General features: G+C 43.2%; 1 protein-coding gene across 1 annotated transcript; it reads right to left on the minus strand.

Annotated features, from left to right (window-relative positions):
* Positions 1-10403: 10403 nt before the first annotated feature.
* On the minus strand, positions 10404-12069 carry LOC121364280 (vitelline membrane outer layer protein 1-like). The gene is made up of 3 exons (XM_041487439.1): positions 11899-12069; positions 11244-11347; positions 10404-10698 (listed from the first exon to the last, which is right to left on the minus strand). The coding sequence occupies exons 1-3, from the start codon at positions 12067-12069 to the stop codon at positions 10404-10406; spliced, it is 570 nt and encodes a 189-aa protein (XP_041343373.1).

Consider the following 12069-nt stretch of genomic DNA (forward strand, 5'->3'; position numbering starts at 1 on the left):
CTACTAATGGTTGATGTATACAGGTAAGAAAAAAACAAACAAAAAGGATTTTGAAAATTCCTCAAGACTGTTTTTTATTTGAATGGTCTACAGAGAAAGCAGTAGATATATATTTGGAATTTTTATGATTCTGTAACTCATGTGTGATACTTCCATAATCAACCTAGGAGGATAATGAAACCCTGGAAATGTTGGTACATTCTACTATTCAATTCACATTTTTGGTCTTGTATAGCACTGTGATCCAGATGATCAGTGTGATGCTGTTAAATGTCATGTGGTTGTTAGGTTTAGGAAATATGGTTTTTATAGCTTTAGCACAATCCTGAAAACGTGAAGAACAGCAAGGAGGTTATTTTGGCAGAATGGGAATTACTTTGAGTTTGTACTCAAATCCACAATCAAGATGAAGGAGCTCTTAAAAACATTTTGCTCAAGATGAAATGAGGCATTGTAGCAACACGTGATGCTTCTGAAGTGTAGTTTTGCTGCCTTTGACATAAAAGCAAGATGGTAAAATAGCAGAGGTGATAGAAAATAATGAAGGATGTAGTTTGGACAGAAGCAGTCAGATGCCTCTTCTCATTCTCTCCCTGCCCTTAATGAAAAGAGCATGATTTTTTTTTTTCCCTTTCCCTAATTAGGTCAAATTTAAACATGCCAGTTGTGTTCTGCTGGGTTCTAGTTCTCAAGTTCTTCTTGCACAAATGGTGGTACATATTCCCCTAGGTAACATCAGTTGCCTCTCCCTCTGACTGGATAAACCCCTGTGTTTAATTTTTTGCTGACTTTTATGAACCATTTTATTTTAATGATTTCAGTTGTTTGGAGTTTTTTTTGCTTTCCCTTGGACAGGCCCTTGAACAGGTGAGATGTCTTACTTCACACCATTGTGGGTAATATGGCACTTTCAAATCATCAGAAATCCCAGAGGCACAATTGCTCTGGTCTCTGTACCTGTGCTGAGTGCAGCAAAGAGGAGCTGCTGGTGTCAGCATGAGAGCTCTGAGCTCTTATGCTGACAGTGAACCTGTTATTTCAGATAGGATGTGTGTCTTTGGAGGATCTGCTGTTCCTTGTGGCTCGTGTTTCTGGGTGCACTGCAGGAGCATCAGGAAATGGAAAATTTAGTAAAAGTAACATACAGCTGTAAAGGTCAAGAGTTTGATTAAACAACATGGATCCATGACAGCTTACATTTTCAAAAAGGGCTTTCTTTTTAAAAAATTATTGCTTGAGGGGCTGAGAAGAGTCCCTGGCTCCAGACTAAACAGCCCACAAAGTGGCATCTGTCCTCCAAAGTTCCCCAAGCAAAGAGTAGCACAGATATTTCCCTAAGCTTCAGAAGATTATATGATTGTTTTGTGGATCCTGACTGCCACTGTGATTGCAATTGCAGCAGAAGAAGTTTCCTCTATCCTTCTGTTTTGTTTGTTTGTTTTTTGGTGTTTTTTTTTTTTAAATAACTTTATTTTGGTGGAATGGCTCAAGACTTTAGGAATGATAGGCAGTGGTATTTCTCATTCCTGGTAATATTGATTTCAGACCTCTAACTCAGTTATCTGTTAGCATGATGAGTTTATTGTCTAATAGCTATTTCTCTGCTGAAACAAAAGTTATTTGAAGAACAGAGAAAATAATACACTATTTTATTACTACTTGGGTCTCCAAGAAGATGAGACAGGAAATGCTGTGGTTATACAGAGCAAGAGCAGTTTCTGTCCCAAATACATCATAATCTATTGGAAAGGAAGGACTCTCAGCCTGTTATTGAGAGATGGGAAACTGAGGTACAAAAATATATCTTTTCCTGCTTTGTTACAGCTGTGATAGTTGTATTCAAGACGTTTGTTGCGTATTTTCAAGTCTTTCAGATTTGACCTGATGTGCACATAACAACTTTTAACTACCTGTATCAGAAGCTTTATACCTAGAAATTATATCTCCTCCTTTGGTGAGAGAGAGACAATTGGAACTCAAGCCAACACAATGCAGTTAATAAAAAAAAACTTTAGTTGCTGATAAATGTACCTGTCAAAAACCTACAAACCTACTCAGGCACAGCCTTGAAGGCATCAGCCTCAGCTTTGTCACTGATAGAGAGAGGAAACATGATTATTGCAAGTATGTTCAGAATTTGAGGGGGATTTTGGGTGTATGTGAAGCTTATTATGGGATTTCAGAAGAGGTTTGTGGGATTATGTAGAATTTATTACAGGAAGTTTAGGGGAAGGGAAGGGATCAGGGTAAATGGGTGAGAAGCATGAGGCAATGAGAAAGAGGGATATAAATGGCTCAACATACTGAACCCTGTGCCTGCCCAGAATTCCTGTCCTAACTTTGTATTAAATCCTTTCCCCAAACCATTCTTTCTTTGTAATCTTCCTGGGCTGTTTGTGAGAGCTGTGAGGTCCAAGTGTCAGCATCTGGAGAAGGACTGAGGAGGTCAAGTTGTCAGCATCTGTGAATGAGATTCCTAAATGCCAGTAACTGGAAAAATCTGTGTCCTGCTTCCTACGACTGCTAACAATAATAAAAAAAAAGTTGTGTAAAGGTCGCATCTTATTTCTGTGAGTTACCAAAAACATGCTTTCCTAAAACTCCCACAGCACCAAATGTAATGACTCATTGCCTCTGTTTATTCCTTAATTACAAAGTTCCTATGTGGGGGTCTCAATTTTACGACAACGCGTCTCATGGCATGGCTTTCATAATGACTCTGCTCCATGGCATGTTTGAGCTCAAGCATGGAATTAGGCTGAGGGAAAAATGTTTCCAGTGGGGTTTCCAGTGATAGATGCCTCCACCATCCCCAGTTCCAGCACCTACTGACTCAGAGCTGAAGAGAAAATGACTAGAAAATTCAGAGGGATCTGCCGTACCTGCCAAGAAAGTGAAGAAAGGAAACTGTAAGATTTAAGGGAGAAATCAGTGATTTATGTGGTGATACTGGATGAGCCACCTAAAGAAAATTACCACTTCCAGGTTCATATTCCATCATTAAGCACTTCCCACAGTGCTGCTGGACACAGACTTGAAAATGATGCTGTTTTACTCTGTAATTTGGAAGCCAGAAGGAATTGCAGTTATCCAGTTGACTGATGTCCAGCTTTTATCTGAAATTTGCTAATAAAACACCGTTGTTTTCCTGACTGCCTGTACTCTGCTAATGCCTGCTCCTACCTGTGGCAGAGCCTTGATTAATGGCACTGGTGCTGGTAATGCTTCTGTGCTAGGAAGTCCTGCCAACATGAAGAGAAGCTAATCCTGAAAGAGAGACAAAGCACAAAAGGGGAAGCTGCTCCAGGCATGCTGGCAAAGTTGATCAGAGGGGACAAAGGAGGAACTCTGCTGGCCCTGAAAATATGCTGGGTGAGGTTGCTGAGGGTGCTTGGAGAAAGTACAGAAATGTTTTTTGAAAATAACAAGGAAAACAAAACATTGGAAGAGCAATTGAGAGAAGAAGCTGGGAGCAAATATTTTCCCTCTTATCTTCACCCCAATCAATATGCAAATTAGGAGAGACAAAAGTGTTTTCAAGAGGTCTGAGTCATCTCTTCTAATGTGGGGTAGAAATATTCTGCAAAGTCCTCTCTCCTCTTCAGGGTGTGCTGCTGGGAATCAGTCTCCCTAACTGAGGTGCTTTAGGCCTTGCAGAGAAAATTGGAATTGCATTACATCTACTTGCTGCCTTAGTACAAGCAGAAAGAAATGTGTTGGGGGTAGCTGCTGAGCTTGCAAGCACCCACTTTTGATGATTTTGGTTTCAAAGGTGGCATGTATTACCTCTGAATAATTAAAGTTTATCCTAATTAATCTGGACCTACAGATCATAGTGTCTCTGAGATACATTTTCTCCATTAATTAGTGATTTTAACAGTGTGGTTAGGTACAAAAAAGTCTACATTTCCCTGGCAGGGGATTTGCTCTAGCTTCCTTTAATGTGTTTTTCTGAAAGAAAATCAAATCTAATTTTCTTTTAAAAAAATCTTCATTTAGCCAATCATTCTTCGTGAAGCTGTACTAAAAGAAGTTTCTTTAGATTATTAAATTGAGGATACAAAAAGAAATAACTGAAACACATTCAACCCGAGGAGCTGGAGATGACTTTTTCACCAGCCTTTTAACCAAACTGGTATGGCTTGCCCAACACATGGGCAGCAGCTCAGCAATAAAGATTTCCTGACAAGTCCAAGGACAATACTGGCTCTTGACTTGGCTTTTTCTGTGCTGTCAGGACAACATCACCCAACAAGGACTTGTGTTTATTGATTAATTACGTTTTTCTCTTGAGGAACCTCAGCACAATTTGACCCCTAAGAAAATTTATTCCTCCTGTGCAAAGGAATGACTCAGGTTTTTGTAGCTGTTGGGCCTGACTAAAAGTATATTACTCACTTTGTATGAAAATTAATGTTGGAGACATATGACTCTGTAATGGCTGCTCTGCAGCCAATTTTGTGGTCTTTGTCTCTCTCTCTACCATTATTAATCTTGTATTTTTTGAGGGATTTCCAACTCACTTATTGAAATTTGCATCACCTTAATGTTCAGCCTTCAAGATGTTGCCTAATTTTCTTAGAAGAATTATCCAGGAGTATAAAAAGATGCAGATTCCTTAGTCAAAGGCAGGTTCTCCTAAGACACAACATTTCTTCCTCTTGGCATTATCTGAGTTTGCATGAGAAGCCTTGGGGAGGGAGGCAAACCCTTTGTTGCAGTCCAGATGTCCTCTTACAGTAGACACCCTATGTACAAAATAAGATTATGCTCGGCCCAAACAGCTTAAAGCCCAAAGAAAATGAGGCCCAAACTGATAAAAAAAGTTGGGGAAAACTGACATTTATGGATAACAGGACAAATGCTTCCTGCCCAACTGTAGATCTTAAGTTGGACAGGGTGCTGGGCCATCTTGTCCACACCTTGATTTTGCTAAGAAAGGTTGAACCAGGTGATCCTCGAGGTCCCTTTCCAACCTGGTATTCTGTGATTTTGTGACTTTTCAGCCCAAGAAAATTACACTGACACCAGAATGGTTTTATGTTCTTTCTCCCCATTGCAGTTACTGGGACATGGCATCTGAAACTGCTACAAGGAGCAGAAAGGAAGATCTGTAATAAAGGCATCAGTTTAGGTTTAAAACAGGTTCTGTACCGAAGTGAAAGACACAAGATGACACTTAGTACTTTTAGACCCGTTACCTTGTTACAGATGACAGAGGTGCATTTAGATAAAGCTGTGTAAGCAGACAAGCAATATTTAGAGAAGAAGGGCAGTTGGGTGTTTAGACAGTAGCTGTTTTTTGTCAGGCCACTGTGATGAAATGGCAAAAAATACCTGCATAATGAGAGTCTGGTAGATGTAGTACAAGTGTACAAATACAAGACACAGATATTAGCAAGATGATGAAATTATTGCTCCTCCTTGGTGCCTTGTTCTTGTAAAAGTAGATGTGAGACTTGCAAGCACCATGAGAACAGCAAATGGTGCTGTTCATATAATCAATTTTCTATGGTTTTTTTTTTAACTATAGTTGAAAATAATTCCAGAGAAAAGAAGAATGAGAGGTGATTTTTTTCCTCTACTATTAAGATACTCCCTCTACAGTATCACCACTGCAGGCTGGTACTGGGAAGCTTTCAAAAGATGTCCTTATCCCTTCAAACACTAAGAAGAAACCTCACCTGAAAAATCAGCTGCATAGACAACATAGCTAAGGCAGAAAATCTCTCACTTCCTTTGCCAAAATGTTCTGGGTAGAGTGCATTACTGAATTGGTTGTGAAAGGTCCAGGTGGCTGCAAACCTCCCTGGACAGGTGAACTTTCCTCTTCTTCAGCGAGGCCACCTTCACACCTTGGCAGGGGATCGAGTCCTTCATGGACACCCAAGGGGACTTGCTGTGGGTATTGGCAAAGTGGCATGGATGGTGTGGTGTCCCCACTCCTCTTTCCTGTCAGCAGACAGACTATTCCTACATCAGCTGCCGAATCCCACAGAAGGAAGAGGGCTGCTCTCCACGGAAATGTCCCTGCAAGCACTGCGGTGAAGCTGAGCAGAAGGAAATCCCCAGTACAGCAGTAGGTGTTAGAAATTTTGTATCCAAAGTCATGGCTGAGGATGAATGCTATTTTTGCTAGAAAATCAAAGAGAAGATATAAAATATGAAGGGATAGAAAAGAAAAAAGGGAAAAACATTAATACCAAAGAAATGACAGCTGACACTGGTTTGCATCAGTAGAGATTACAGCCCTTCTTTTACTAATGGACTTTCCAGAGGTAAAGAGTTACATCAATTTATCTTGAAATGACACTTGCCAAAGAGCAAAGTGTCCATTATAATCTCATTTAATAAACTGCTAGGCCACCTAAATATGCATTCTGTCTGAATTATTCACTGGAAATATGTGCTTTAGCAATTCATTAACCTTCCTTCTAATTATCTTGATACAGGCAGCCCTCTGCTATGGCCCTGCAGAGCCACAGCACAAGAAATTTTGTTCTTTTGCTCAAAGTACATGTTTGTTATGAAAAGGGGCACAGAAAGGTCAGAGGGATGTACTCTTCCTTGGATTTACTGGAATTGTTACTTGTTCAGAATTAGCCATTACTTCAGTACAGATTTTATTACAGGTCAAAGACACAGTTGTGGAAGCAAAACCAAATCTCCTACTAAAATAAAAAACAGGAGATAAAATCAGATACAGTATTTCTACTTCAAGGAAAATATAAATAAGTACTTCATTAAAGATGTTCTAGAGGAAATAAGCTGGCTTGGAAGGGTTCTGAACTTTGGGGACATTTGCTCAATGCAGAGTCAAGTTCAATTTTTGCAGTTTTTCTGGAGGGAATGTGGTGGTCTCAGAGGATGAGAATGCTGATAAGCACCAGAGATCTCCTAGGCTGCAGCATCTCACAATGCAGTTTAGAGTGGAGTCCAACCCTTGCTGCTTTTAGAGAGGAAACAAATTTCCCAGGAGACTTTTGGGGCTGACCTCTGTTACAGAGGTAGTTTGTTTGAATTGCTCAGTGCCTAGTGGTGGGTTCCTGATGTCTGACATGAACATTTTTCAAAGCTTTGAATACTGCAATTTCCCAGATTCATTATTTCAGCTCTGTCATGTGACAGTGATGTCTGAAGGCTGCTAATGCACCAGGGCAACCAAACCTTGGAATGAGAATGGGGAAGATCCAAACGTTCTGTGTCTTCCTTCAGTGCTCTTGGGAGAAACAACAGGAAGATGTCCAAGGTGTTTTTCATCCTGCTCTATTTCATTACTCATATTTATTCTCTCACTCCAGGAAGAGTGCTGCAGGTGTTGTGACAGCTGGGGGACAGGACTGTGGCTTCTAAGAAGTGCACTGTCACCTCACTGAGCACATGAAGAGGATGCCTGCTAATGTGTGTGCTTGAGTTGCAGCAAACCTTAGAGCATGGACCTTCCTTCTGCTCCCTGCTTGCACAAAGGCAAATGCCACAGGAGCTCTGGATCATTACTGTGGTTTTTATGTATGAACTCTGTCACCAGAACAGACAGTGAAAGTGAGACAGAGTCCCTCTGGTAGAACAGGGGCTATCAGCTGTCTGCTTAAGGCCAACATGCCAGCACCATCACAGGAATGCTCCTGTTTGGTGCATGTCTAAGCTGTGGAGAGACCCTCATGGTTTGTGTTTCACTCACTGGAGCGTAGATTACATCACTGAATTGCCTTTACTACCTGCGCCCTTACCAAAGATTTTAGCTTGAGGATATCCCCTGATGCAATTCTTTACTGTAGTGAAACTCCATATTGGACAAGTAACTAGGGCTTTCTGAGGAGGAAAGCTGTTTTTTTTGGGTAGAACAAGACCACCATCCCTCCCCTTACCCAACAAAATGGGTACAAGGTGAGCCCTGGGAGTTATTTTATTGCTAGTCCTCACCCCCCAGATGCTCAAACCCATCCATATGTGAATAACTGGTGTTTCTTCATTACCAGCTGTTGCTGCACATCACCTGTGTCTTTTGGGGGAGTGTGGCTTTGAATATCTTTACATGCAGTTTTGAGCACTGTGCTTGTTCTGCCCAGTGCATGGGGGAAAGGTGGGTGCTGCTGGCTATTTTTCACCACAGATGCCTAAAGGCAAAACATGTATGTAGTGAGGGATGTAAGATTAAACATCTCCACCAGCTCTTGCTGGTGCCTCAAGGTGAGTAATTGCACAAGAAGCAAGATGATTATGGAAGAGCCTTGGCTTTCCATCTGTTCCATTCAGGTTTTCCTGAGAGAAGAGTGGTCACATGCTGGTGTGAGTGCACAGGAAGTGAGTGCTTGACATGAGCCTTGCCACTTTGTGGTGGGCTGTGACAAACCCTGACCTTCACTGCTGTGGAGTAGTGACAGACACAGTAGAAAATCTGATATTAGTCAAATAATGAATTTGAAGGAGTAATGGACAGGGATATCTCTTCCAGCATTTCACTGTTAGATATCCTCTGCCTGGAAAATGGGATAGTTATTATTCAAAAGGATCTGCCAGGGAATTTAGATTCAACCCAATAAATTTTTTTTTTTTATGATGGACAGGGCTAAGACCTGAGTGGGAAGGTCATGAAATGACTTTGAAGAGTAGTTTTCTTGCAGGAGCCTCCCTGTTGACAGAAACTCTTTCATGTTTAATGCCACGTAAAGTGTTGTGTACAGCAACTTGCTTAAGTGAATGAATAATGAGTAATATGAAAGTGATATAATAGTGCAAAGATAACATAAAAACCCTTGAGACATTCATGACAAGAATTCCACCTTTTTGTCTCAGTGTATTTCAACGTGCCCTAGGGGAACCTTTTTTCCAGAAGAAAAGCTGAGTTATGCATTTTCTTGCAATATCCAATTGTAGAGAGAGATACTTGTAACAAAAATTGAGCTGTCTCCAGAGTGCCTTTACCTCTTAAAATTGGAAATCATCCATGAAGATGTGTGACCTTGTTTTCAGATCACATATTCAGTGTTTCTCTTTTGATTTTAAATCTGGTACTCTCCTAATATAATAGGTGGCTCTGTGGGGCTTATCAGTTAGGTGTGGAATAAGAAAAGCATATGGAAACTGACCAAGCTGGCAATAAAATTATAACTGCTTGGGATTTCAAACCTCTGTTTTCAAAAACTTGGCAGAAAAGGTTAAATATTTTTGCAAATGTACCTATTATAAGGCTTTTCCTGGCTGCATGCCAAGTGGCAAGCAGTCCCTTTGCATGCATAAGGGCACACAATGGTACTGTTAATACTTCAGAAACCTCTGGAACATCTGGGATGCCAGCAGGGATTGAGCCTTGGCTCACAGGTGGTACTGAGGACCATTCACAGGCTTCCTAAGCAAGAACTCTTACTTATCAGAGAGAATACTGTAGCTAACAAATTTCAAATACATCATTATGGGCAAAGTCTATGAACTTTACAGAGTTGAGGATATTCTCCTTCCCTCCTATGTCTTTCTCAGATTTCTGCGTCCTTTTTGCACTCCTGGGACTGAGGAAAGTGTTTGTTGAAATCTTTGCAATTCTCTCTGGAATTCTCCTAATTCTCGCTCTTTGCTCCTTTCCTCCTTGAGTCCTTCCTGCACACGTGCACCATAATGCTCTCCAACCAACCACTTCCTGCATAATGCCCTGTGAGCCCCAGGTTTGTGGCTAATCCCTGCCCCATACTTGTTACGTCCTCACCCTCAAGGTATTGCCTACAGCCCCAGGAAGCGGCACAAAATACGAGCTCCAGAGAAGAGCTGGGCAGGAGGTTTGGATGCTGAAGGAAATGGTGGTGGGTTCAGGAAAAATACCTGTGCAATGGTACATTTCTGACTGCAATACATGTGAAGTACTGCAGCCTTTGAAACAAAAATCCTTGGAGTGCCTCTTCTGCAGGGGGCACCTGGAGACATGCTGAGAAGGCTGGAAGGAGAGGCATGGAGCTGGGACCACAAGCTGCATGGTATATTTAAACTTATTTGTGGATGGATGGATGGATGGATGGATGGATGTCTGATAGTGATCCCTGCACATCCTAAGCATTATAATGGAAATAGGATGAAGAGTTCCCCTTCCCCTCCTTTGAAACCACAGTTTCTACCAGGGCAGATGATCCCTCTTCTACTTCAATGTTCAGCCCTTATAGTCCCACCTCCTGCCTTACCAGCAGGTGTGGGAATCCCCTCTGCTCCCTCACAGGAATTTTGTAGGTTATAAATTTGTCACAAAGCTTAATCACAATAATTACAAAGACCCTTCTTCTGTGAAGTGCTGTGGCCATGGGACCTGGGTACCCTTGACATAATAAGATGGAAAAAAAAAAATGTACACTTCTTTTGGTGCAAGGACAGATTCAAGGTTTAATGCTGTGTAGATGCTGGCATAGGGTGGGGAGTCAGGCTTACTCACAGCAGAACACTCTCATGTCATTGAGAGCTGTGTCATCCCAATTTCCCTGGGGTTCCTCCACCTTTGTTTGGAGCCCACAGATGGCCCCAGAGGTGCAGTTGCTGCTCCATGGGCCGAAGTGACCCCCTGAAAGTTCCCAGCCCTCCAGGCGGGTCCCGTTGGAGCAGGTGAACCTCACGTTGTTGACGGCCGTGTTGTCACCCAGGTACCGCCACCTTTCCACGCGCAGCGAGAATGACACCAGCTTGTTGCTGGAGCAGAGCTGGGCCTCGGTCCAGTTCCCCCACCTGCCAGAGGAAAAAACAACTTATCGAGGCTTGTCCAGCCTCTGCTGTGCTGCAATCAACACCGTGACCTGCCCTGGCAGCCCTGGGGCAAGGGATGTACATGGGTGGCAGGTTTGTAGGAGCACTGTTTCACTCTCCTTCCCCATCATCCCCAGGATGCCCAGCCACCACCAGCTCTGGTCTGCCCTGTTCCTGCAGAACCCCTTGGCAATTTCAGGTGCTTGCTATGTCCCTGTTACACAGTGTACTTTCCAAAGTAAGCATTTGAGGAAAAGGAGAAAGTATAGCTTTAAGATCTGTAATTTCTGATCTTTCCTTCATTTTCCAAAGCACTGTTCCTTTCCCTGGGACCAGACCTTTACCCTGAAACCTTCACACTTTGTGGCCAGGGGGAACTCACCCACGTCCCCAAGAGGCATGTTGAGCCACCTTCACAGAGGGGGTGGCTGCCTACAGAGAAACCATTGCACTGGTTTCCCTTCAAGCTCCCCCGAAGCTGCTGCCCCGGAGGAGGATGAGAAGGATGAGAAAGGAAGGCTGCTCACCACCCCACGGAGGACTCGATGACTGTGCCATCCATGCAGTGCAGGCGGACGCCGTTCAGAGCCGTGTCATCACCAAACAGCCAAAATCCCTGGAAGGGCTGGACCTTGGAAGAAAAAGAGAGAGGTCACCCTTTTTAAAGAGGTGACGAGGGATGGCAGGAGGCTTTGGGGAGCGAGCAAGAACATCAGTGCAGCTGAGCAGGGCTGGGAGGCAGCTCCATGACATGTCTCAGAAAGCCCATTTGCTGTTGCCCACCTCTGTTTTTCTCCAAGTGGTGGAGAAGATGCTCTGGAATCAGGAATGCTTGGTGACTGCTGTCCCAGGCCATGCCCACCCTCTCAGCATGTGCTGTGATACCCAGAGCTGGGGTGCTGGCAGGTGGGACTTGCTCCTGGGAACAGGCTCTGCTGAACGAACCTCAGGAATTTCATTACCCTTAGCAGATCCCTCTGCTAAGAAATCAGCTACTGGCAGGAGCATGGGGAGATATTCTGCACTAGAAATTTCTTGCTGAGAAGCCTGCACACTGCAGATACAACACAAACTGCTGCAATGGGGCAAAGTGCTGTGGCCAGCCCTGTTACAGTCAGAACAAAATAGCATTGTCTCACAGCAGGATTTGTTCCCCATGCTGAAGAAGGAGTCAAATCTTACCTTCAATTGAAATCCCTTTGCGTAGCCTCTGGGGCAGAATTGCTTGTGTCCCCACGAGCCCCAGGGACCTCCATTTGGCACTGCGAGGACAGACTCGTATTGCCGTGCCTGCGTGCCCCGGAGGCAGCAGGAGCCCAGCAGGCAGAGGATGGCTGGGATGAGCAGCTGCAT

This window comes from Pyrgilauda ruficollis, unplaced genomic scaffold (assembly GCF_017590135.1).
Source record: "Pyrgilauda ruficollis isolate IOZ18807 unplaced genomic scaffold, ASM1759013v1 scaffold8, whole genome shotgun sequence".
Lineage (NCBI taxonomy): Eukaryota > Metazoa > Chordata > Aves > Passeriformes > Passeridae > Pyrgilauda > Pyrgilauda ruficollis.